The 23,973-nt window shown below is 35.4% G+C and overlaps 1 protein-coding gene and 3 pseudogenes across 1 annotated transcript; 2 read left to right on the plus strand and 2 right to left on the minus strand.

Annotated features, from left to right (window-relative positions):
* Positions 1-613: 613 nt before the first annotated feature.
* On the minus strand, positions 614-1,696 carry LOC120191401 (annotated as a pseudogene).
* A 2,218-nt stretch (positions 1,697-3,914) lies between these two features.
* On the plus strand, positions 3,915-6,008 carry LOC120191381 (annotated as a pseudogene).
* A 963-nt stretch (positions 6,009-6,971) lies between these two features.
* On the plus strand, positions 6,972-9,198 carry LOC120190603 (annotated as a pseudogene).
* Positions 9,199-9,322: 124 nt separating this feature from the next.
* Positions 9,323-23,800, minus strand: LOC120191371 (myb family transcription factor PHL7-like). Its single transcript, XM_039194335.1, has 7 exons — positions 23,547-23,800; positions 23,364-23,440; positions 23,177-23,219; positions 22,983-23,040; positions 22,796-22,865; positions 22,551-22,576; positions 9,323-9,923 (listed from the first exon to the last, which is right to left on the minus strand). Exons 1-7 carry the CDS (start codon positions 23,764-23,766, stop codon positions 9,410-9,412), a joined length of 1,008 nt encoding a protein of 335 aa, XP_039050266.1. The 5' UTR covers positions 23,767-23,800; the 3' UTR covers positions 9,323-9,409.
* Between the last annotated feature and the right edge of the window lie 173 nt (positions 23,801-23,973).

Raw genomic sequence — 23,973 nt, forward strand, 5'->3', positions numbered from 1 at the left:
TAGATATGAGATTAGATTATATCATATCTCAATCATCAAGTTAACATCCAGCTTAGTTTGCCGTCGAATTTTTAATGGAAAAACACGAGTTTAGAACATACTAAATAGTTGAATGACCATTTTATAATTTTTAATAGTCGGATCGACCGGAGCTAAACCTTTTCTTTCTTGCATGCTCCAATTATTGTCTAATTTATTCCACCTCTGTATATTTGGGTTAATCCCACCAAGTGCCCTCAAACTATAACCCCAATTTTGTTTTTAACATTATTTTTAGAATTGATTTCTGATAGGAATTGATGGATTGATAAATTAAATACAGATAAACAAAACAAGAAATTTAGAATTACTAAATATACGTAAGCTTGCATTTGAGAAGATTCTTCCAATGATTGATTCTTTTGTGAATAAATTCCTTTATTTTTTAACTTTGGTAACAGACATTTTAAAAGCTTGAAAACACCAATTCCCACCGTCACCGCCACCGAACTTGCTCATCATTTATGAGTTTTTATAAACTCTTAAAAGAAAAAGAAAAAATGACTCTATTTTCAACAATGAGAGATTATCAAGTATGTCATCAAATTCAACTATATGCACAACTCAACAGCACCTTCTTCCTTACATGATTGAGCACCCTTGTGCGTTTTCATCACTAAAACATTCACCGGTGCGGCCGCCGCCATATCCGTACCTGTAGTAGCTGCCGCCTCTGCCCCAGCTATCATAAACCGGCCTACCAATAGTCTCGTAATTTTGAATTTGTTGTTGGGGTGGTCCACCATAATAGCTAGGCACCCCACCACCCTAGCCATGATGATAACCATCCATGTACGAATAACCGACTGCATACGCCGCCGGCGGTAAAGGCGCTGCTTCCACTGCCTTCGGTGGCGCCGCCGGAGCAGCCTCTTTGGGTTTCTCCGCTTCTTTCGGTTTCTCAGCTTTTTTCTCCCCACCATCTTTAGGCTTCTCAGCCTCTTTTGGTTTCTCAGCCTTCTCCTCAGATTCTTTAGGCTTCTTGGCCTCTTTCGGCTTCTCCGGTTTCTTCTCAGCCTCTTTCGGCTTCTCAGGTTTCTTCTGGGCCTCCTTAGGCTTCTCGGGTTTCTTCTGGGCCTCTTTAGGCTTCTCGGGTTTCTTCTCAGCCTCTTTCGGTTTGTACGGTTCCTTGGGCTTCGCCGGCGGCTTGATCTCAATGCTCTTGATGGATCCGCCACCTTTGTAGCATATCTTGTCTCTGATCTTCTCCGGGCTTCAACATATAACGGTGATGGTCACTGTGTTCGCCTTTTCGTCGTAAATCTGGTCTCGTATTTCTCTTGTTCATAACAAAATCATAAAACAAAAACAACTCAAACACCATTTCGTTTCATCGTCAGCTCAACGATCATTCAACTAACAAAAACCGACTTCAAACAACAAAAAATATATATAAAAACCTACAAGAAGAAACTCACGAGGGAATTTACAGAGAACTTTCTTGACCTTCTTGTAGCATTTAAAGCACTGAAGGTCCACCTTCAGCACCATTATCGTCACCTACAAAGCTTACCCCAAGTCAGAATGCATGCTGATAGATCAAGCATCGGCAAACAAAACAATAAATCAAAAGAAAAGAAAGGGTATTAGCAGTTAAGAACAGCAGAAGGAAAGGAGATAAGATTTTGGAAACCTTCTCGGCCATAGCTTGCAAACGAAAGCAGTAAAGTAAGCGAGAGGCTAACAAGGGTTTATATATATATATAATAAATTTAGGTTGTGTTTTAAGATGTTGGGTTGGAGGCCACGTGGAGGGTGATGGTTGGAAGATGATATTAAGATTGTCGTTATTTTTAATTTTTTTTGGATAAATTATTTTTATTATCCAATAACAGAAATCTGTTACAAAAGAATAATAAGTACTTACAAGAGTATTCAGAACTTACAATCAAAATTACAATAAAACAACTTCAATAATCAATATCCCATTGATTACAAATTGTAATAATGGAAAATTGAAGAATAAAGTTGCAGCCAGGGAGGATCGAATTTGTGCCTTTGAGAGAGATTAATCAGGCGCCCAAACCGTTGGAAGATTGTCGTTATTATGATCTGATCTGAGGAGGTGGAATGCGCGTTATCCGGCGTTGATCATGTTATGGGTACATCTCACCTTCCGCTTACTTACAATCAAAATGATTCATCACAAGCCTTTTTACCCAATCATCGATACCTTTAAAAATATTAGTTTTTGAATTGACATTATTTTTAATATCACGTTAAATACATTTACATAATATAAAATAATAATAAAAATTTAAAGAAAAAATAATGATAGAGAGTCATCATGGTTATCTCTGTTTGCATGACAATTATGGAAACAAAGGAAGGAGTTTGTTTATACTAATATCATCCATCCAATTTAATTGATCCTCCATCGCACCTAGCTATAACTGGGCAAAATGTTATGATAGCTTTGTCTCAAAACTTACGTAAAGGGCAAGGGTCAAGTATTGTGAAACAAGTCCCCCATAGGATCAGCACTTCAACCTACTGCAGCATGTTTTCCCCTGGAAGTTGAAGATCGAAAATGATATAAATTTTAACTATAAAGAATTAACGTATACTATATATGTGGAAAATATTTAATTACACGAGTATAAATATGAATACGAGTCATACAATGTTAATTGCATATGTATAAATATTAACTTGATTTAGAAGATTATATTCAAACAATTACAAATATTTATTTAAGCAATATGAAATTTGACAAAATTATGATCAAATATACTGATTTTGAACTATCAAATATAAACTAAAACTTGATCAAATCCTCCAGATGCACTCATGACATTTATAATATTAGCAAATTCATGAGTTTAAGGGCCCGTTTGGTAAAACCTTTTAAAAACATTTTTAGTTAAAAAGTTCATTTTTACAACAAAATCAATGTTAAATGGGCAAAAAATGAAAAAAAAAATTACGGTGGAAACAGTGATTTCAAACCAACCGTAAAAACTAGGATTTTTGGTTTTTTTCATTTTCAACTTTGCATTTGGAAACAAATTATAATTTTACCCTTAATAATGCATGAGTTTCACTCAATTATGTATTTATATTTTATTTTAATAATTGAATACTAACATTCTTAAAAAATAATTTATTTTAATTACTTAAAAATATATATAATTCATGGTTTATATATTAAAATATTAATAGTTAGTTCTTATAAAATATATTTTTATTATAATTATATTTTTTATATTTTTAATTTATAACATATTGTATATAATGAACATTGTATCTTTTTAAACACACTTTTTAACGGTAATTTCAAATTATTAATTTTTAGATTATATTTTTGTACATCACTTTAAAAGTTTGTTTTTATGGCACTTTTAAAAGTTAATTTTCAAAAGTTATACCAAACTGATCCTAAAAGATTTAAGCACGATTTATTTTAGTGTAAAGATGGAAAGTTATGAGTAATTAAAGTTGTTTTAACTCTTAATTTTGAAAACAATTATCACATTGTGTAAAGTTTATATCTTAATATCACATGTTTTATTTAATGTTAAAGATTTTAAAGTATATATTTATTATTTAACGTTTAGAATTTAAAATTTAAAATATTGAAATTTAAGATTAAAATAAACATATAATGTAAAACGAATTTTGTACAATCCACGTATCAAATAATAATTCTGAATTAAACGATGTAACATTAAAAATATGAGAGCAAAATGTGATCCGTATTGTAGTATAGGGGTTTGCATAGTACTTTTACAAATTTTTAATAGCATTTTTATTATTTTTTTGAAGGAATATTTTTTAAATTGCTTTTTGTTCATTAATATATTTGTTTTTAGGTCCAATTAATTATGGGGCATATGCATTGCACCCTCACATGCGAACCTTACACGTGTTCTTAAGCATGGGTGGGTTGCATCATCAGCGGCGCCCTCCTCAATGGCGGATAAACTCCATGTAGTAATGGGAAATCAATCTTTATTAATTCCTGGAGATTGGCGCCCTAATTCTTAATTGGGAAGATTTGGGAATTGGCGCTGAATTAAGGTAAATACATGAACAAATCCATCTGCATATGCTAATCCCATTTGTAAATTACATACATTTTCATGATGTAAGCATTGAAATGCTTCTGCTTTACCAGATTTCTGCTGTTTAAAGGCTACCTGCTTCAACGAGTTTGATGGATTTTAAGTTAAAGACGAACCCTATCCCTAACCCTAACGACTATGGTAAAAAGGCCCAAATTGTTGATCTTGGAAACGGAAGCAGTGTAGTTTACGTTCCCAAGTTTTTAGCATACGATGTCTCATGGGAATTCTTCAGTTACCTCGACAATCACATTCCTTGGACCAGACCCACCATTCACGTCTTTGGTCGATCTTGCATGCAGGTTCTCTTTTCCCCCCTTATAATTCCCTGTATTTTACTCGAAACTTTGATTTATGGGTTGTGGAAAGAAGCAATTTTTATATATTCTGTTTGCCACTAATCCAGGATCACTCTTTTAGCGTATTTGAAACTATGGGCAGCTTGTTTAGGATATAATCATGAACTGGTATCAATTGAAGATTCGAGATTAAGTCCATTGTCACTCTATCCATGGTTTAATCGACACACAATTTGAATGTTTAACTTGGTTAATGGTTTCTTAGTTTGGTATTTGTTTTGTAGTGGCAGTTGAAGAGTAATGTGGTATGCACTTTTTTGTGTTGGTTATGACCCTGTTTTGCCTTCTGTTGCATTTCTCTATGTTCCGTTGAAATTGTTTGCTTTTCGACAAATCACCGGTTTGGTATCTTCCCTTTTGAACTATTCTATACTCGATGATGGTCGCTGCAATTTCCAATTTTGTTGTTAGTGATGGATATATAAACAATATGATATTGATTTGCCTTGGAGAAAAAACATGTGTTTTAAGCAGGAATGGTTGATAATGCTACCTTTTGACATGGAGAAAAATAATCTGATATGGTCACCACAATTTTTTATTTTGTTGTAGTGATGGACATATAAATGAACAGATATCGATTTGTCTTGGATAAAAAAGCATGTTTTTTAAGCATGAATGGTTGGTGATTCTACCTTTTGGCAATCATAGATCACTGCAATTTTCAATTTTGTTGTATTGAATTAGTGATGGATATATAAACAAACCGATATCGATTTGCCTTTGAGAAAAAGCATGTTTTTTTAAGTATGAATGGTTGTGGTGTTACTTCTTTAATTTCAGTTCCACTAATCATTAATTCTGCATTTGCCTATGTTTGCAGCCAAGGGACACATGTTATGTAGCTAGTGCTGGATTGCCCGACTTGATTTACAGTGGATATCAGCCTCGTGCTTATTCTTGGGATGAATTCCCCCCGCTTAAGGACATCTTGGATGCGGTTAGTAGGCAGTCACCAGTGTTTACTATGCCTTTCTCTGGTTCCATCTAATGTGGTTGCTTATTTCTTTAAGGTCCATAAAATTCTTCCCGGTAGCATGTTTAATAGTTTGCTTTTGAATCGGTACAAAGGGGGTAGTGACTACATAGGCTGGCATAGTGATGATGAGAAGCTCTATGGATCAACCCCGGAAATTGCTTCTGTTTCTTTGGGTGAGATCGTGATTTCTTTTTGAAGAAGAGCAGCCCCAAGTCATCCCAAGGTGCAAAAGCTTATTTCGCTATAACCTTGTAAAATCCGTAGTGATTTCTTTAGTTTAATGTCGATTATCATCCCACCATGTTTTTAATATTATTTTCATTGATCTTATCTATGTATGTTGTTGCGGGTGGTAGAGAGATCTGGTGAGAAACCTCCATTGAAGAGGTTCAAGAAAAGCAGGCAAGATGATCAGCACCGTTTCGCACTTAAGCATGGATCACTGTTGGTAATGAAAGGGAACATACAACGTGATTGGCTACACTCCGTGCCTAAGCGTGCGAAGGCAGAGACAACTCGAATTAATCTCACCTTTAGGCGTGTTATGCAGGATTGAAGGGAAATGGTTGCAAGGAACTGAACCTGATGTTAGTAATCAATGGCTGTGTGCCCCTGTTTTCTTGGACAGCAGATCCTAATTTTGTGGCCAGCTTAGCTGGTTTAAGCAGCAAGCTTGCATATGATTTTAATGTTATTATGGATTTGTGAAGTATTATTGTTAATTGCATATAAACGTGGTCTGGTGTCTTCGTAATAGAAATATAAACTTTTGGTCTTCCCTCAACTTTATGAAAACTAAGAATTAGTCTTTTTATACTTCTATTTGTTATAATCTGATCCTCGTATTTTTATCAAAATTGAGATGTAAGTTTTGTTGATTAATTTATCGCACATATAAAATGGTATAATTGTTGATTTTTGCTAATTAGAGGAATTGAATTCTCAATTTTCGTGGTAGAACAAATTCAATAATTAAACCCAAATTTTCTAACCATAGTATGTAATTTAATTCCACTATGAATTAATTAATTTTTATAAAAGTTACAATTACAGATATAAGCAATATATTTGTATCATTATAAAAAAATAGATCAATACAATTGTGTAATTATAAATAAAATTAATCACCATAATGTACGAATATTATTGAAATTCATATGCCATACATGCATATATAAATCATATGGGAAATGGTCAAAACAAAATGGTTTTAACAACTTATTTGGCCCAAAAAATATGAAAAGATTATATTTTTGCATGGCGTATTATGCAAAGCCATTCAAAATCCGAAAATTCAGCTAGGGGATCTCTTCCAAATAATACACCAAACCTCTCCCTCCTCTCATTCCGGGCAACATTTCGTTTCCTTTGCCACCCCCATAAGTTCCGGTTCCATTTCGTCTTCAAAGGCTTCCATTTTCTCACCTGCGACCTATTGACTTCCGGTCAGATTTCTTCCCGGTCATCTCGATTTTCAGGCATTGCCATATTGATTTAATATTCATCTCATGTATGCATGCACGCGTGAACATGAACATTTACGTACGTTTAGATTAGAGGATGTAGGCAATGCATGCATGGATCCATGTATGTATGCATGTGAAAGTCGTATTGATGGAATGATGACATAACATCCGCAGGTTAATGAAATTTGTTTTTTGAAGAAAGATAGGAAAGACGAGAGAAAAGTGGTGAACATTTACCGGCTTGCCCAAAGCGAACGCGTCCCCACCAGCGGTTCGCCAAAGGCGGAGGTAGGAGAGATCGATTCCAGAGCGCCGTTTCATTCCGTCAAAGCCTCCGTTAGTTTATTCGGTGAAGTTGCCGTTACCAAGGAACGTCGCACTCCCAGAAAATCAAGAATTTCAGCAGAGGTAATAAAACGCAACGCAAATGCCTATTCATTTTATATACGGTAAAATTCTCGTACAGTTCCCTTTACTTCAACGGAAAATGCATTTTGATCCTTTTATTTTTAGCATTATCAGTGCAAGCAAAATGATAATTATGTAACAGTTAAAAAAATAAACTGCTGCATTTAATACAATGCGATTTCATACCTTTCTTAATCAATTAAATGCACTGGATCAGGTAAATATATCACTTCACTTTAAAATATTATTTAAATTTTAATTTAAATTTTAATTTAATATTCATAATTAAAATGTAAAGGGACTAAAATGTACTCTACACTATAGTATAGGGACCTGTACAATACTTTTTACCTTGATAGTTATTATCGAATTACTCCATCAAGATTATCTGTTTAAAAATTTACTCCTTTTGCCAGAATGTTATAGACAAGGAGACACAGCTTCTTCTAGCTGAGAAAGAATTCAACCATATCAAGCAAAAGCTAGAGAGTGATGAAGCCACGAAGGCTAAAGCAGATAGTGAACTCGAAAGCGCAAAGCAAACATTGCAGGAATTGTCTGAGAAACTTAAAGCAGTAACCGAGTCGAAGCAATACACAATCGAAGCAGCCGAAGCAGTCAAGCAACATGGCACTGAATTTGATCCCTCGAAATCGCAACACAGCCAAGAATACGAAACGTGGAAAAAAAGAAATTGAGTCGGCGAGGGAGCAATACCTTGCCGTTGCGACTGAGCTCGATGCCAAGAAGCAAGAGCTGGATAAAATCAGGCAGGATTTTGATGCGGCGTTGGAAGTCAAGCTGGCGGCGTTCCAACAAGCTGATGATGCACACCTTTCAGCTAAAATGCATTCGGAAAGGGCCACTGAGCTCACGAAACAAATCGTGGCCATGAAGGAAGCTATCAAGCAAGTGAAATTTGCTACGCAACAAGTGTACAATGAACAAGAGACTATTGCAGAAGAGAAAGAGATGTTGAAAAAACCTTACGAGGCTACTAAGGAGGAAGCTGAAAAGAAATTCAGTGCTTCGAGGGAAGTGTATGATCCCGAGTTAACGAAGTTTCTTGAACAAAAGCTAATGGAAACTACAGCCGAGGTCGAAAGGTTACAAGAAGAGATGAAGAAGGTCCATTCTTTATAAATGGATTCTGTTAGACTTCTAACTTCGGAGCTTAACAAAGCTACAATGACGCTGCAAATGGTGGCCGGTGAAGAGTGTTCTCTTTGGAATTTAGTGAGCTCCATTAGGGTGGAGCTTGAAGAGGTGAAGATGAAACAAGCACAACAAAATGCTATTAAGGCAAACAAAGAGGCTAAAAGGGAATCTCTTAATGATCATAATGTTAGGCTGCAACAGCTTCTACTAGAAGCCGAGACTGCAAGAAAAGAGGCTGAAGAGATGAAGAAGATTATTGAAACGCTGAAGAAAGAAGGCGAAGTGGCGGAAATGACAGTGATGGAGGTAAAGGAAAAGCTAGATTACACATTGGAATAGGCCGAAGAGGCGAAAGCGGCAGAGAAGAAGGAGCTCAATGAAATGCGGGTATTAGAAAAGGGGATCGATGACGGGAAGATAAGGCTTTCCAAGGAGGAATATGAAGCACTGCAAAAGAAAATTGAGAAATACGGGAATATGTCGGAGCAGAAAATATCCATTGCAATGGCAGAGCTGGAAGCAATAATCACAAGCAAAAATTAAACGGATGAGAAGGTGGAAGAAAACTTGAAAGTGATTGAGGAAATCAAGGCCGCGACAGAGCTAGCAGAGAAGTCAGCAATGATGGCAGAGGCAGCACAGAACATGATCGAAGGTGAACTTAGAAGACGGTGTCAACAGGAAGAGGTAGTTGCAGCATCTTAACACTTAAAAAGGCAGCTGCAGCTTCCATGTATCAAAGTGAGAACATTATTCATATATATGCATAAAGAGATTGATAATATCAAACTTAATTTATAGACCTTTTGGCATAGAGAAAAGGTTAGTATTTCGAGTCGAGTCTCCCTAGTAACAATGTTCACAAGTATTTTTCAACCTAGTCAGAAATACACAAGACAGAACGAAAAGGAGATCATATACCACGTAGGACATAAACTACAACTCCGTTCTTGAAGCTTTTCCCAATTGATCGTCATTTCTGATTGATATCCTAGATAAAGGATCAAACTGGTCAGCCACGAAATCTGATCGTGTTTGTTGGTAGGAGGCACTTTTGCTAGAGTCCAATATGCGGTGTGGAAGTACCATATTGGGTTTAGAAAATGCTGCAGCTGTGCTCAACCGTTGCTTCTTTATCAACCTCTCGCCCTTAGCCTTCCCTGATGAGGAACCAACATGGCAACCGGAATCTGGGGTCAAAGGCTCACATGGAGACGATAAAGATTCATCAATAGAGTGGCTCTTAGTAGGGGCTCCTTCTGTAGCAGCCTTATATGGTAGAGGGGATTCTGAAGTTGGGGCTGGAGTTGCAGGGTCAGTCTTGTCATATTCCAGGCCATTGTCACCCCATGCTGTGAGAGAAGCTCCACATCCAGGTGTTTCTGCAAGGACTTCGCTAAGATGCTGTTGCTCCTTGATAATTTTCTTTAAATACTTTCCTTGAGCCTCTATCCGCTGTAGACACCCGTTTTTGTCCGGGTCTTTTTTGTATATTATTATCGTTATTATTATTATTATTATTATTATTATTATTATTTAATTTACATTTACAAATTTTTGCAGGCCTAATCCCTAAGCCCAACAGCATATCCAACAAGCTGGAACAGACCCGGTTCAGGCCCAATACCAATCCCAGGCCCACTTGACAATCCAGCTAGGGTTTCATCTCAATGGTCCAGCCGCCTCATTTCTGGCCGTTGGATCTGGACCCATCCAACGGTCCAGATCACTCAGAGCTTAGGGTGAAACCCTAAAATATCATCCAATAGCCAACCGCCGCCGCCGTTTTTTCCTTCCATCTCAGCCGCGTCGAGCCACCGTGGAGCACTCCCGAGACGCCGGTGCCATCAACAAAGGCCACACAGTAAAACAAATCAGTCAATTTGTCAATCCATCAACTAGAATCAAAACCCTAAATTAAAAAATACCTAAATCCCGATAAATCGGGATTTTTGTCCCTACCAAGATCAGAGACCCTTACCCCTACGCTAGCATCATCGTCATCTCACCAAACGAAGCAAAATCGACCATAAATCAAGCAGATATCAGAGAAAATGAGGGGTGGGTCATTCGGGTAAAAAAAAAAAAAGAGAGAGCATTCGAAAAAAAAGAAAATAACGTAGAGAGAAGAAAAAAAGTCTTACCCTTGTAGATCTATCCCTTATCAACCTCACCAGAGCTTAAAAACCCTGAATCGAAGGTAAAACGTTTTTTTCTTGAATCTAGGTTTGGATTAACAGGGGTTCTCGGTTTTTTTTTGGGGTGAAGGGTTGGGTTTTCAAAGGAAATGAGGAAGAAAAAGGATTGAGGGTCTTTAGGGGTCGGTTTTGCTCCCCATGGCCACCGATACGGTGGCCGGGGAGCCTCTGTTTGGTTGTTGCGGCGAGGGAGAAAGGAGAGTAGAGAAAGGGAAAGGAAAGGAGGCTGAGAGAGGGGTGAAAATGATTTAGGGTTCGGTTAATAACCCTAAAATGGGATTATATCCCAGTTTCAAAAACGACGCCGTTTAGAGGTTTCCGTGTTTTCATATTAAGGGGTAAACTACTCTTTTGGTCCCTGATGCTTTGTAACCGTATTATTTAGCCATTAAATGAAGTTTCATTTATTTGATTTCAGATTCTGATGTTTCCTTATTTATATTTTAGTCCTTTTATTATTTGTTAAGTTATTTTTGTTAATATTTGACATTGGTCACTATATTTGTGAATATATTATTTTAGCCCTTGGCTTGTGTATGGTTTAATTCCTATTTAGTCTTTTAGGTTTCAGTTTTCCTATTTGAGTCTCCTTTTATTTCTTGTTATATTTTCGTCCTAACATATGTGTTGATGTTTATGACAATTTTTATATATCAAGCCTGGAATTTGTGAAATGTTTATTTCAGTCCTTAAATTTTCTGTAATGTTAGTTTGGTTTTATGCCTATTCAGGTTTATTGATTTGTGATTAATTTATTTTGATCATTGTATGTATATTAATGGAATTTATTAACATTTATGTTTTAGTCTTTAAACTGGGTTGCCTTCTATTTAGTCCATCTTTGTTCTTAGTTTTTATTTTCGATGAGGTTTATGATTTTGATCATCTGTTTTGCATCCTTTTCATTTCGGTCCTTTATGTTGGCTTGTGGGTACGATTGGGATTAATATTTGATTTAGGCTTAAATTTTCTTTTAGGTTCATCTTAGTCACTATCCTAGGTATTATAACATTTTTTGGTTTATATTTGGTTCTGGTTTCAATATTTATAAATGTTACATCTTAGCCACTGATTTAATATTCATGTATGTTTCTTTGATATTCGAATCTGGCCATCCCATTTTTTAAAATACTTTATTTTAGTCCTATTAATGTATGTTATGTCATTTTTGTGAATATTTGACTTTTGGACATTATGTTTGTAATAGTTTCATTCTAGTCCTAAGTTCTTGTGTTGTGATATTTTGTGGATGTTTGAATTCAGCCATCATATTTGCAAATGTTCTATTTTGGTCACTGTCTGACATTTTATTTAATTACTTTTTGATCCTCCATGTTTCTGTGAAATTTCAATTTAGTCATAAGCTTTACTTTTGGGTTATTTTCACTTCTAGTATTTGACTGTTTAATGTTTGTGATATGGGCTCTAAATTATTTTTATTTTTTATTTAGTCCTTTAAATTTCGGTTAGTGCTATTTTGGTCCATTAACTTTCTGTTTTTTGCTGTTTAGCCCCCTAAGTTTCTGTTTCTATTATTTTAGCCCCTTAAATGTTTTATATTTATTTTGGTTTGTAATATTTACTAATTTATTTTTAGACATTTATGTATGGATGTGTATTTTACTCATTAGTTAATTATTTGGATTATGTAAATAATGTTTTCAATTTCATTTAATGTAAATATTTTATTTTGTATTTCCAATTACATTTATTTTCATTATATCTTTATCTATGTAAGAAATATTCGATTATATTTTCAAGAACACGTATGCGTAGAATGGGCGTGGAAAGTACCACTTGGTCGAAGTGGTACGATCCGATACGGCATTTTAACGACATAGGAACTTGCCACAAGTCGAGTATATTTTACTAATTAATTTATTTTAATAATGCAATGTGTGTTTTTTAATTCAGTATTTATTTCATTTTTATTTGAATGCAAACGTTAATTTCATTTATATTCGATTTGCATATTTATCAATGAGGGAATATTCTTTTATTAACTAGAAATAGTCGAGTTAGCTTTCCTGATGGAGGATTACTAATTTCGATATTTCTTTTCGAGTTAAAGAATTTTCTGTAATTAATTTATTCGAAGCAAATTGATTAAATTTCAAATAAAAGGATCACATCTTAATTTTATATTCGATTTGTAATTTCCACAATCACGACGATATGTAAGCGACACAGTACCAATTTTGGGCGTTGTAGGGGGTGTTTATCCTTCCCCACACGTAACCGACTCCCGAACCTGTTTTAAATGAATCTTTGGTAACGTAGATCAAATTTTTGTCTTATAAAACTATTTTTCTTAAAATTGTTTTTAAAAGACGTTTTTAGGTATTCGACCTACCTAACCCAAAGGTCGATGGCGACTCATTTTCAATTTAATTTTAATTAATCCAAAATCACTCAATTTTTTTTAATTAAAGTCGTAATCGTTTTTTAAAAAATATTTAATTGTTTTACAAAAAATGGTTATGACAGCTTGGCGACTCTGCTGGGGACCTTTTTTTTTAGAGAGTCAAGCTGTATGTCGCTTACACATTGTCGTCTTGGTGGAAATTATGATTTTTAGTTTTAGTTAATTTATGATCCGTTTATTGAAATTTTTAATTGCTTCGTTTTTTTCGTACTAACATTTTATTTTTGGCTTTCAGCTTTGTCAGGATTTTATCATTTTTCCTTGTTTTGTTTTCCTTTTGGGTCGAAGGTAGGTATGTTCCTCCTCGCACACATCACTCGCATTTGCATAACATAAGCTCTAGACACGAGCTTCGATCCAAATTAGTCGGGGTGATTGCTTTACTCTCGTAAGGATTTATTCTTCGTATGAGTTTTAGCAAATAACCCATGGGATACATACCTTATACCTTCGTAGGAATTTATTCCTCGCATGGGTATAAGGTAGTGAATCCCCTCGAATTGAACTCGTTCCGCTTGAAACCTGTAATGGGTGAGGATCGAGGGTTTGGCAGCCCAAGGGGGCACCGACATCAAGGACAATTCGAGTCCCTTTTTTCCGTTAGAGCCGAAACCAAGCATATAGTGAGCCGTCGAACGATCACCCTAGGTATAGTCATACCGAACCTTTGTTCGTCGGTAGGTACCCAAAATAGGTGTACACGAAGGAGGAACGACTCTAAACCTTAACCTTTTAAATTTGTAGAATATATTTTTCCGAATAAAGCATGCGAACTAGATACCATGCAGTTAGGACCAATTTCTTGAAAATAGATCATTTTGGGTAGATAGCATGTCCGTGTAGGATTGTTATTTAATTGAAAGCATGTTTGGGTAGATATCATGACGGGGTAGGTGTTATATCCATCTCTGAATTACATTTTATTTGTATCAATTATTTTACATGTACTAACTTATTTTTCTCTTTTGTTTATACTAACTTATTTCTTCTCTTTGTTTGTGTCATTTTGTCATTTGCATTGCATTGCATTGCATCATCATAATGCAAAAGTGTTGATCCGTAAGGGGATATTCGAGAGAAAATTTTCACAAGAAGAGATAAAAGTTTTCAATCAAGCGATCGCATACACAGACATGTATCGAGGGCTAAAAAGAAGTCCAGAGTACAAGAATGAGATTTCTCGAAGATCGTGCATCATTCGAGACTGATATGATAATCCACTGATCTAAGGAGTAATCCAGCAGTAGATTCTCATCCACAATTATCCCATCGTTAACCATCAGGGAGTGAAGCACAAACTTCAGCATAGCCGAGGCATTAACGGAGTCAGATTACAGAGCGCTTGAGGGGCATCATTATTGAGGACGAAGATCCGATATGAAGCAGTGATCCATTCCAGGCTCACCATCTAAGCGAAGACATGTCTGTAAAGTGGACTGTCTTGTAATGTGAAATTTTTTATCTCTGGTGGGAATTGTTCTACGGTATTTATCGTTGGGATCCACATTTCTGCATTTGCATTTGCATCGTTGCATTTTGCATAACATTCATTTAAGCATGTTTACATGCATTAATCATACCTTGCTGGAAACTTTGAGGAAGCACTTCTAACTGTGCAATTGCATTCACACAGTACTGAGAATGGATGCAAAATTTGAGGAATTAAAGAAAGAGCTGAACGAGAGTTTGCAAAAGATGCAAGTTGAGTGGGAGGTTAAAATGGAGCAGATGCAAAAGACCACCGTGGATCGTATCTTACAAAACCAAAAAGACCTAGTTGACCAAATGGTAGCAAAGATGGCTGAGCTCAACCAAGAAAAAGGCAAAGAAAAGATTTCATTAACCCGTGAAACAGTTAAATGTGTGAAAGCACAGGCTAGTTCGCAACCAATTATCTCGCCCAACAGGATTTCTAGTCACCTAGCGACGAGAAGAGCCAAGAACGAGATCCCATATAATTGGAAACAGTGGTGCAGAGAGACATTACATGGAATGAGAGGACAAAACTCTCACAACGGGATGGATGCAACAGAACTAGTACTAGTTCCTGACCTGGTGCTCCCGTCCAAATTCAAGATGCCGAGTTTGAAAAGTACAGGGGAACCAGTTGCCCCAATGCCCACCTCACGATGTTTATTCGAAGAATGACTGGATACACTAACAATGATCAGATGTTGATCCACTGCTTTCAAGACAGTTTGATTGGACCTGCTTCAAGGTGGTACCACCAACTGAGTCGTTCTCAAGTCCGCTCCTGGAGGGATTTGGCTAGTGCTTTTCTGGGCCAATACAAGCACATGATTGATATGGCCCCCGATCGAACAATGCTTCAGAATATGGGGATGAAGAATTATGAGAGTTTTCGACAGTACGCACAACGATGGAGGGATATTGCATCTCAAGTGCATCCACCAATGACTGAAAGAGAGTTCATCACTATATTCATAGATACATTACAGTCTCCTTATATCGACTACATGATAGGGGTTGCCACTAAGAGTTTCTCTGACATTGTCATGTGTGGAGAAATGATTGAAAGAGCTATTAATAATGGCCAGATATGTGGTACTAGCCATACTGACATTGAGGAAAGAGCTGAGGTCAGTCTAGTGGATTTAACTAATCTGGGGACCGTGTCTCATAATGTTTTTCGTAAAAAGACATGCATCAATCCAATTCCGATGACATATGAGGAATTGCTCCCAGCTCTAATTGAGAACAACCTGGTGATTCCAGTTCAATCCAAACCAAGAACTGACCCATATCCTGAAGGCCATGATATTAATGCCATATGCGGCTATCACATTGGGATCTCAGGGCATACCACTGAGAATTGTAGGGCATTAAAGTGCAAGGTCCAAGATCTGATCGATTCAGGGACATTAACGTTCAATGTGTAATGGGGCATTCTGATCGGAAGTCGGTCGGGGCATCCATCAGGAGATTTTGTTGCATTCTCATGCATGACATCTTGTTTGAATTTGTTTTTCTTTTGTTCTTCTTATGTTTAAATTTTTGTAAGTCACTTGACGTCCGAACATTGTAAATAAAATACTTCCTTTTAAAAAATAATAATAATAATAATAATAATAATGACAATGAGCAAATTTTAATCTTGAATTCTTTGAATATCATTTTAATTAAAAGCATTTTAATAATTGAGGTTGTAAATCTTTGACAAATGACAAGATTGAACCCTGCAAAATAGTGACCCCTTGATCCTAATCCAGAGGTACACCAGAATACATACCATTTTCTTGTAGGGACCGAGCTAGTTTTCTGTTCACGTAAAGAGTCAATCAAAGGGTTTGGCATTCAGGTATGTGTTAGGAGCGGATAAAATGGGGCAACTAGCACATGAGATTGCAAAACTAATTAGTTATTATTTCTGTTTATGACGTTCAATGATGATCATAATCTTCTCAGATGGAATGGTCAAGTAGATGAATCTAGTTTAGGTCAGTTGCTTGGGAATTGAACTCTAACGATGAGATTTTCTGACCTTCAACAAACACCGAGACTATAACAGTCCGTAAACAAACAAACAAAAACATATATGTATACAATAAAGTTGAGCTATTCCGCTAAAGCAATTGGTTATAGAGGAAACTCGAAAACCCTGGCTTTATGAATAGATTACATTCAAACCATGACATTGATCGGGTACTTGGCAATCCGGTGTATGCTCCACTGTGGTTGTCAAGTCGAAGACTTTGTGACGACATGAATAATTCAGCTAGCCGAACAAAGGCAATTATAAAATATATGTATAATAAAGCTGAATTCAGCTAGCCAAACAATGGCAAATCAAATCAAATTTACTAAATAAGGAGTTTCGGTGAATATGGACTAAGGGAGTTAAGGAACACCTGTTATAGTCAAACTCACACGAACACTCAGAAATCTCATTTTTAGACCGATATTTTTGCACTACCTTGACTAGGAAAGTCTACGAGGCTTGAACAAATTGAAGATTTTAGAGAACTGAAACAAAAGTGTTCTAAAGAGTTTAGCAAGTGACTATGCTAGTTGTGTCATTTTGTTCGCCTCTGATTAAAGTGCCAAATCAAGAAAGAGGGGTATGTCATTACCTTCACGAGGACCAATGGATGAAACACACCTTAGAATTTAGGTAGCCAACCTCTAAACCCACCTGTCGATCTTGGTATTTGCCAAAGATTTGTAACTATCAATGATTAAAAGAGAATTTGATTCTTTTGATATCCAATGAATTCATGTTTTATGATTGGCTTCAATTGTGAAACTTAGAAGGAGGCAATATTTTTCAAATTTTGAAAATTCAAGAAGAAGAAAAACATTTTCAAACAAGATAATCTCTCCGGCGGAAATATCTTGGAATTCAACAAATATATCTCCGAAGCTCAGAGTCGAAGTTGGGCAAGAGAAGCTATTTTGGGGCAAAATTGATGAGGCAAAGAAAACAAATTGTCTCAGGTCAAGGTTTGCAAGAGTACACCTTGGTGGAAATGAAGACAAACTGAGTCAATGATAGAGTGAAGAATACTCTCGCAACTATTCTCCTTCCAGATCGAGAAAAACATACATACATACATACATAAATACACATACATACATAATACATAAAATTTGTATCAAACATTTATCATCATATATATTAAAGACATTTTTCTCCTCACTTGGGGACAAATTGGACAAAAAATCAAATAAATTTCATCTTGACATCCATCATAACATCCAATATAGTCAGTCAAAAATGCATCATTTTGATCTCTCAGGAAATCAAAGCTCGGAAATGACAGATGTCTAACTTGCAGAAACAATGATCTGGGCTTCCTGAAGTCAACAATCAAGACATTTCCTCAACGTGCATGAACAAACAGACTTTTTATCGCTTTTGAGGGTGTTTTTCTTGAAACAAATTTTTTGTCTCACTTGAGATATTTTTCCACAAATTTTGAGAATTTTTAAAGCAAATTTTGTCTAGCTTGAAACAGCTTCCTAAAAACAAATTTTGTCTCGTTTGAGACAAATTCTTTTAAAACAAACTTCGTCTCGCTTGAGACATTTTTCCTTGAGATACAAATTTTGAATTTGATTCACTTAAAACAGAATTAATCTCACCTTAGATTGTTGTTTCTTTCAAAACAAATTTCGTCTCGCTTGAGATAATTTCTCTTAAAAAATCTTTGAGTTGGTTCCTTTTAAATAAAAATCTTTGAGTTTGTTCCTTTTAAAAAAAAAATCTTTGAGATAGTTTCTTTTAAAACAAAAATCTTTGAGTATGTTTCTTTGAAACAAAATTTTATCTATTAAAGACAATTTCTCTTGAAAAAAATCTTTGAGTTTGTTTCTTTGGAAACAAAATTTTGTCTCTCTTGAGATAGTTTCTTTTAAAACAAAAATCTTTGAGTATGTTTCTTTTGAAACAAAATTTTATCTATTAAAGACAATTTCTTTTGAAAAAATCTTTGAGTTTGTTTCCTTTGAAACAAAATTTTGTCTCTCTTAAGATAGTTTCTTTTAAAACAAAAATCTTTGAGTATGTTTCTTTTGAAACAAAATTTTATCTATTAAAGACAATTTCTTTTGAAAAAAATCTTTGAGTTTGTTTCCTTTGAAACAAAATTTTGTCTCTCGAGACAACTTCTTTTGAAAATACCAACCTTTGAGATCGTTTAGACCATTTATTTTAAAACTACCCATCTTTGAGATTGTTTTTATTAAAACAAATGTTGACTCCCTTGAGGCAGTTTCTCTAGAAATACAAAATCTTTGAGTTTGTTTCAATTGAAATAAAACCATCTTTGAGTCGTTTCCCTTAAAACGAATTTTGTCTCTTTTGAGACAGTTGCTTTTAAAAAATATCATCTTTGAGTTTATTTGAAACAAATCTTTAATTTGGTTTCTCTAGAAACCATAACACCTTTAGATGGCCAGAACTCTTCATCACGTATGAGCCGTGTCATTCCCCGACCAGATCTCTTCATCACGTAGGAGCCGTGTCAACCATAGATAACCAGCCGTCCTCATCACGTAGGAACCGTGTTATCACCTTTCTCCTGACCAGATTTCCTCATCACGTAGGAACCATGTCACCCTTAGACGACCCGAACTCTTCATCACGTATGAGCAGTGGCGTCCCCAACAACCAACATTATCCAATTTATAGGAAAATGAAAGAGAACCAGACAAAAACATGTTGTATTGTCGTCTTTGCCCTATTCTTGTTAACACAAGAATGTGCAAAGAGGGGCAGCTGTAGACACCCGTTTTTGTCCGGGTCTTTTTTGTATATTATTATCGTTATTATTATTATTATTATTATTATTATTATTATTATTACATTTACAAATTTTTGCAGGCCTAATCCCTAAGCCCAACAGCATATCCAACAAGCTGGAACAGACCCGGTTCAGGCCCAATACCAATCCCAGGCCCACTTGACAATCCAGCTAGGGTTTCATCTCAATGGTCCAGCCGCCTCATTTCTGGCCGTGGATCTGGACCCATCCAACGGTCCAGATCACTCAGAGCTTAGGGTGAAACCCTAAAATATCATCCAATAGCCAACCGCCGCCGCCGTTTTTTCCTTCCATCTCAGCCGCGTCGAGCCACCGTGGAGCACTCCGAGACGCCGGTGCCATCAACAAAGGCCACACAGTAAAACAAATCAGTCAATTTGTCAATCCATCAACTAGAATCAAAACCCTAAATTAAAAAATACCTAAATCCCGATAAATCGGGATTTTTGTCCCTACCAAGATCAGAGACCCTTACCCCTACGCTAGCATCATCGTCATCTCACCAAACGAAGCAAAATCGACCATAAATCAAGCAGATATCAGAGAAAATGAGGGGTGGGTCATTCGGGTAAAAAAAAAAAAGAGAGAGAGCATTCGAAAAAAAAAAAGAAAATAACGTAGAGAGAAGAAAAAAAGTCTTACCCTTGTAGATCTATCCCTTATCAACCTCACCAGAGCTTAAAAACCCTGAATCGAAGGTAAAACGTTTTTTTCTTGAATCTAGGTTTGGATTAACAGGGGTTCTCGGTTTTTTTTTGGGGTGAAGGGTTGGGTTTTCAAAGGAAATGAGGAAGAAAGAGGATTGAGGGTCTTTAGGGTCGGTTTTGCTCCCCATGGCCACCGATACGGTGGCCGGGGAGCCTCTGTTTGGTTGTTGCGGCGAGGGAGAAAGGAGAGTAGAGAAAGGGAAAGGAAAGGAGGCTGAGAGAGGGGTGAAAATGATTTAGGGTTCGGTTAATAACCCTAAAATGGGATTATATCCCAGTTTCAAAAACGACGCCGTTTAGAGGTTTCCGTGTTTTCATATTAAGGGGTAAACTACTCTTTTGGTCCTGATGCTTTGTAACCGTATTATTTAGCCATTAAATGAAGTTTCATTTATTTGATTTCAGATTCTGATGTTTCCTTATTTATATTTTAGTCCTTTTATTATTTGTTAAGTTATTTTTGTTAATATTTGACATTGGTCACTATATTTGTGAATATATTATTTTAGCCCTTGGCTTGTGTATGGTTTAATTCCTATTTAGTCTTTTAGGTTTCAGTTTTCCTATTTGAGTCTCCTTTTTATTTCTTGTTATATTTCGTCCTAACATATGTGTTGATGTTTATGACAATTTTTATATCAAGCCTGGAATTTGTGAAATGTTTATTTCAGTCCTTAATTTTCTGTAATGTTAGTTTGGTTTTATGCCTATTCAGGTTTATTGATTTGTGATTAATTTTATTTTGATCATTGTATGTATATTAATGGAATTTATTAACATTTATGTTTTAGTCTTTAAACTGGGTGCCTTCTATTTTAGTCCATCTTTGTTCTTAGTTTTTATTTTCGATGAGGTTTATGATTTGATCATCTGTTTGCATCCTTTTCATTTCGGTCCTTTATGTTGGCTTGTGGGTACGATTGGGATTAATATTTGATTTAGGCTTAAATTTTCTTTTAGGTTCATTTTAGTCACTATCCTAGGTATTATAACATTTTTTGGTTTATATTGGTTCTGGTTTCAATATTTATAAATGTTACATCTTAGCCATGATTTAATATTTCATGTATGTTTCTTTGATATTCGAATCTGGCCATCCCATTTTTTAAAATACTTTATTTTAGTCCTATTAATGTATGTTATGTCATTTTGTGAATATTTGACTTTTGGACATTATGTTTGTAATAGTTTCATTCTAGTCCTAAGTTCTTGTGTTGTGATATTTTGTGGATGTTTGAATTCAGCCATCATATTTGCAAATGTTCTATTTTGGTCACTGTCTGACATTTTATTTAATTACTTTTTGATCCTCCATGTTTCTGTGAAATTTCAATTTAGTCATAAGCTTTACTTTGGGTTATTTTCACTTCTAGTATTTGACTGTTTAATGTTTGTGATATGGGCTCTAAATTATTTTATTTTTTATTTAGTCCTTTAAATTTCGGTTAGTGCTATTTTGGTCCATTAACTTTCTGTTTTTTGCTGTTTAGCCCCCTAAGTTTCTGTTTCTATTATTTTAGCCCCTTAAATGTTTTATATTTATTTTGGTTTGTAATATTTACTAATTTATTTTTAGACATTTATGTATGGATGTGTATTTTACTCATTAGTTAATTATTTGGATTATGTAAATAATGTTTTCAATTTCATTTAATGTAAATATTTTATTTGTATTTCCAATTACATTTATTTTTATATCTTTATCTATGTAAGAAATATTCGATTATATTTTCAAGAACACGTATGCGTAGAATGGGCGTGGAAAGTACCACTTGGTCGAAGTGGTACGATCCGATACGGCATTTTAACGACATAGGAACTTGCCACAAGTCGAGTATATTTTACTAATTAATTTATTTTAATAATGCAATGTGTGTTTTTTAATTCAGTATTTATTTCATTTTTATTTGAATGCAAACGTTAATTTCATTTATATTCGATTTGCATATTTATCAATGAGGGAATATTCTTTTATTAACTAGAAATAGTCGAGTTAGCTTTCCTGATGGAGGATTACTAATTTCGATATTTCTTTTCGAGTTAAAGAATTTTCTGTAATTAATTTATTCGAAGCAAATTGATTAAATTTCAAATAAAAGGATCACATCTTAATTTTATATTCGATTTGTAATTTCCACAATCACGACGATATGTAAGCGACACAGTACCAATTTTGGGCGTTGTAGGGGTGTTTTATCCTTCCCCACACGTAACCGACTCCCGAACCTGTTTTAAATGAATCTTTGGTAACGTAGATCAAATTTTTGTCTTATAAAACTATTTTTCTTAAAATTGTTTTTAAAAGACGTTTTTAGGTATTCGACCTACCTAACCCAAAGGTCGATGGCGACTCATTTTCAATTTAATTTTAATTAATCCAAAATCACTCAATTTTTTTTAATTAAAGTCGTAATCGTTTTTTATAAAAAATATTTAATTGTTTTACAAAAAAATGGTTATGACATCCGCAACTGTAGCTGTCTCTGCACCTGTTGTAGATCACAGGTATAGAAATTGCAGACTTGAGTAAACTAAATAAATACAACACTTAAAGCACCTTTTTACCGTTTTTGTAAGGAACAAATAGAAGAATACAGCATCTGAATGTTAGTGACATTCCTCAATACTATGCCACTCTTAATAACAAGGAGGATCCGTTGATAAATATATAACCAAATTAGTAGTAAATTTGCACCCAGAATACGTGCCTCCAATTGTTCATGCAATCGCTTTTGAACCTCCATCTGCAACTTTAGAGCTTCCGTAATTTGATTGCCACTGCAAATAGAGAAAAGAATCCCTCAACTCTCCAATTCTAGTCGATCAATCCATTTGAAAGGATCATGTTGAAACTAACAAGAACTATTAAAATCGAAAGGCTGCAGCTCCACTTACTTTAACCCGTCCATGTCGGGAAGCATATCTGCAGTTTCTTTGTTGTCTGGCTTTTTACCTTCGTTAACAAATACGATAAACAAACAGTATTAAGAAGTAAAATTTTGTATAGAACAACTTGGGTTTACAATGAACTTGAGGATGTTGAAGCAGTATAAAGAACAAATATTGATAGAAGAAATAGATAAACCTACCATCAGAAGAAGATTCAGGGAGATATTTTGCGAGTCGATATTTCTGGATGCATCATCATAGTGGAGTCAGCAAAAGTACAACAAAGGGGAATGTTATACGAACCAAATCGCACTCTGTCGGTACAACTCCGAACCAATGCACATGAATCAGTACAATTCTTAACTAGGTTGAAAAAGAATTACAAACCTGTAAATGGCTTTTGACATGGTATATTGTCAAACCCTGCACACCCATGACTCTAAGAACTCCTTTAGGTGTAGCTCCTGTGAGGGGGAGAAATCAAACTCGTTCACCGTCGTAATCAGTTACAAGCACATACTTAAGGCTAGGAATCAATTATTAGATAGTGCTATCTTTGACGAGACTTACGATCTGGTCCACCAAGTTGAGCAACAGCATCAACAAAACGTTCATGAAGTTCATGTGTCCAGCGCAATCGTTGCTTTGATGCAAGATTAGAGCTGTTGGAGTGCTTATTCCCTCCGCCTACAGCATCCATTGTGGTAGCACCACAATCTAAATGCTGACCATGAACCGATGAGTTGTTGTGGCCTAAACTTGAGCCCGGAGCAATCTTTAGTTGATACATTTGTCATTCATCTACAAACAATGGGAAGCAAAGAGGCTCCTGAGGATTCAAATTTCAAACAAGCGTGCAGCGATTCCACATTATCGAAAAAAAAACCAAACACATCATACATGACATTTCCACTGTATGAACAGAAATGAAAGATGAAAGGTAAGGAAAGAATAAATAGAAGGGTTAACATGCTTCTTTTTATTCTTGAGTCTTTCA

The sequence above is a fragment of the Hibiscus syriacus genome, unplaced genomic scaffold, assembly GCF_006381635.1.
Source record: "Hibiscus syriacus cultivar Baekdansim isolate YM2019G1 unplaced genomic scaffold, ASM638163v2 tig00004111_pilon, whole genome shotgun sequence".
In the NCBI taxonomy this organism is placed as follows: Eukaryota; Viridiplantae; Streptophyta; class Magnoliopsida; order Malvales; family Malvaceae; genus Hibiscus; species Hibiscus syriacus.

Excerpts from the sequence above, each read along its gene's own strand:
- LOC120191371 (XM_039194335.1), bottom strand. The coding sequence starts at position 23,766 with ATGTATCAACTAAAGATTGCTCCGGGCTCAAGTTTAGGCCACAACAAC. Across the intron at positions 22,577-22,795 it reads GATTGCATGAACAATTGGAG|GTGCAGAGACAGCTACAGTT; the intron begins GCACGTATTCTG and ends GATCTACAACAG. Across the intron at positions 9,924-22,550 it reads AGACAGCTACAGTTGCGGAT|AGAGGCTCAAGGAAAGTATT; the intron begins GTCATAACCATT and ends TCTACAGCGGAT.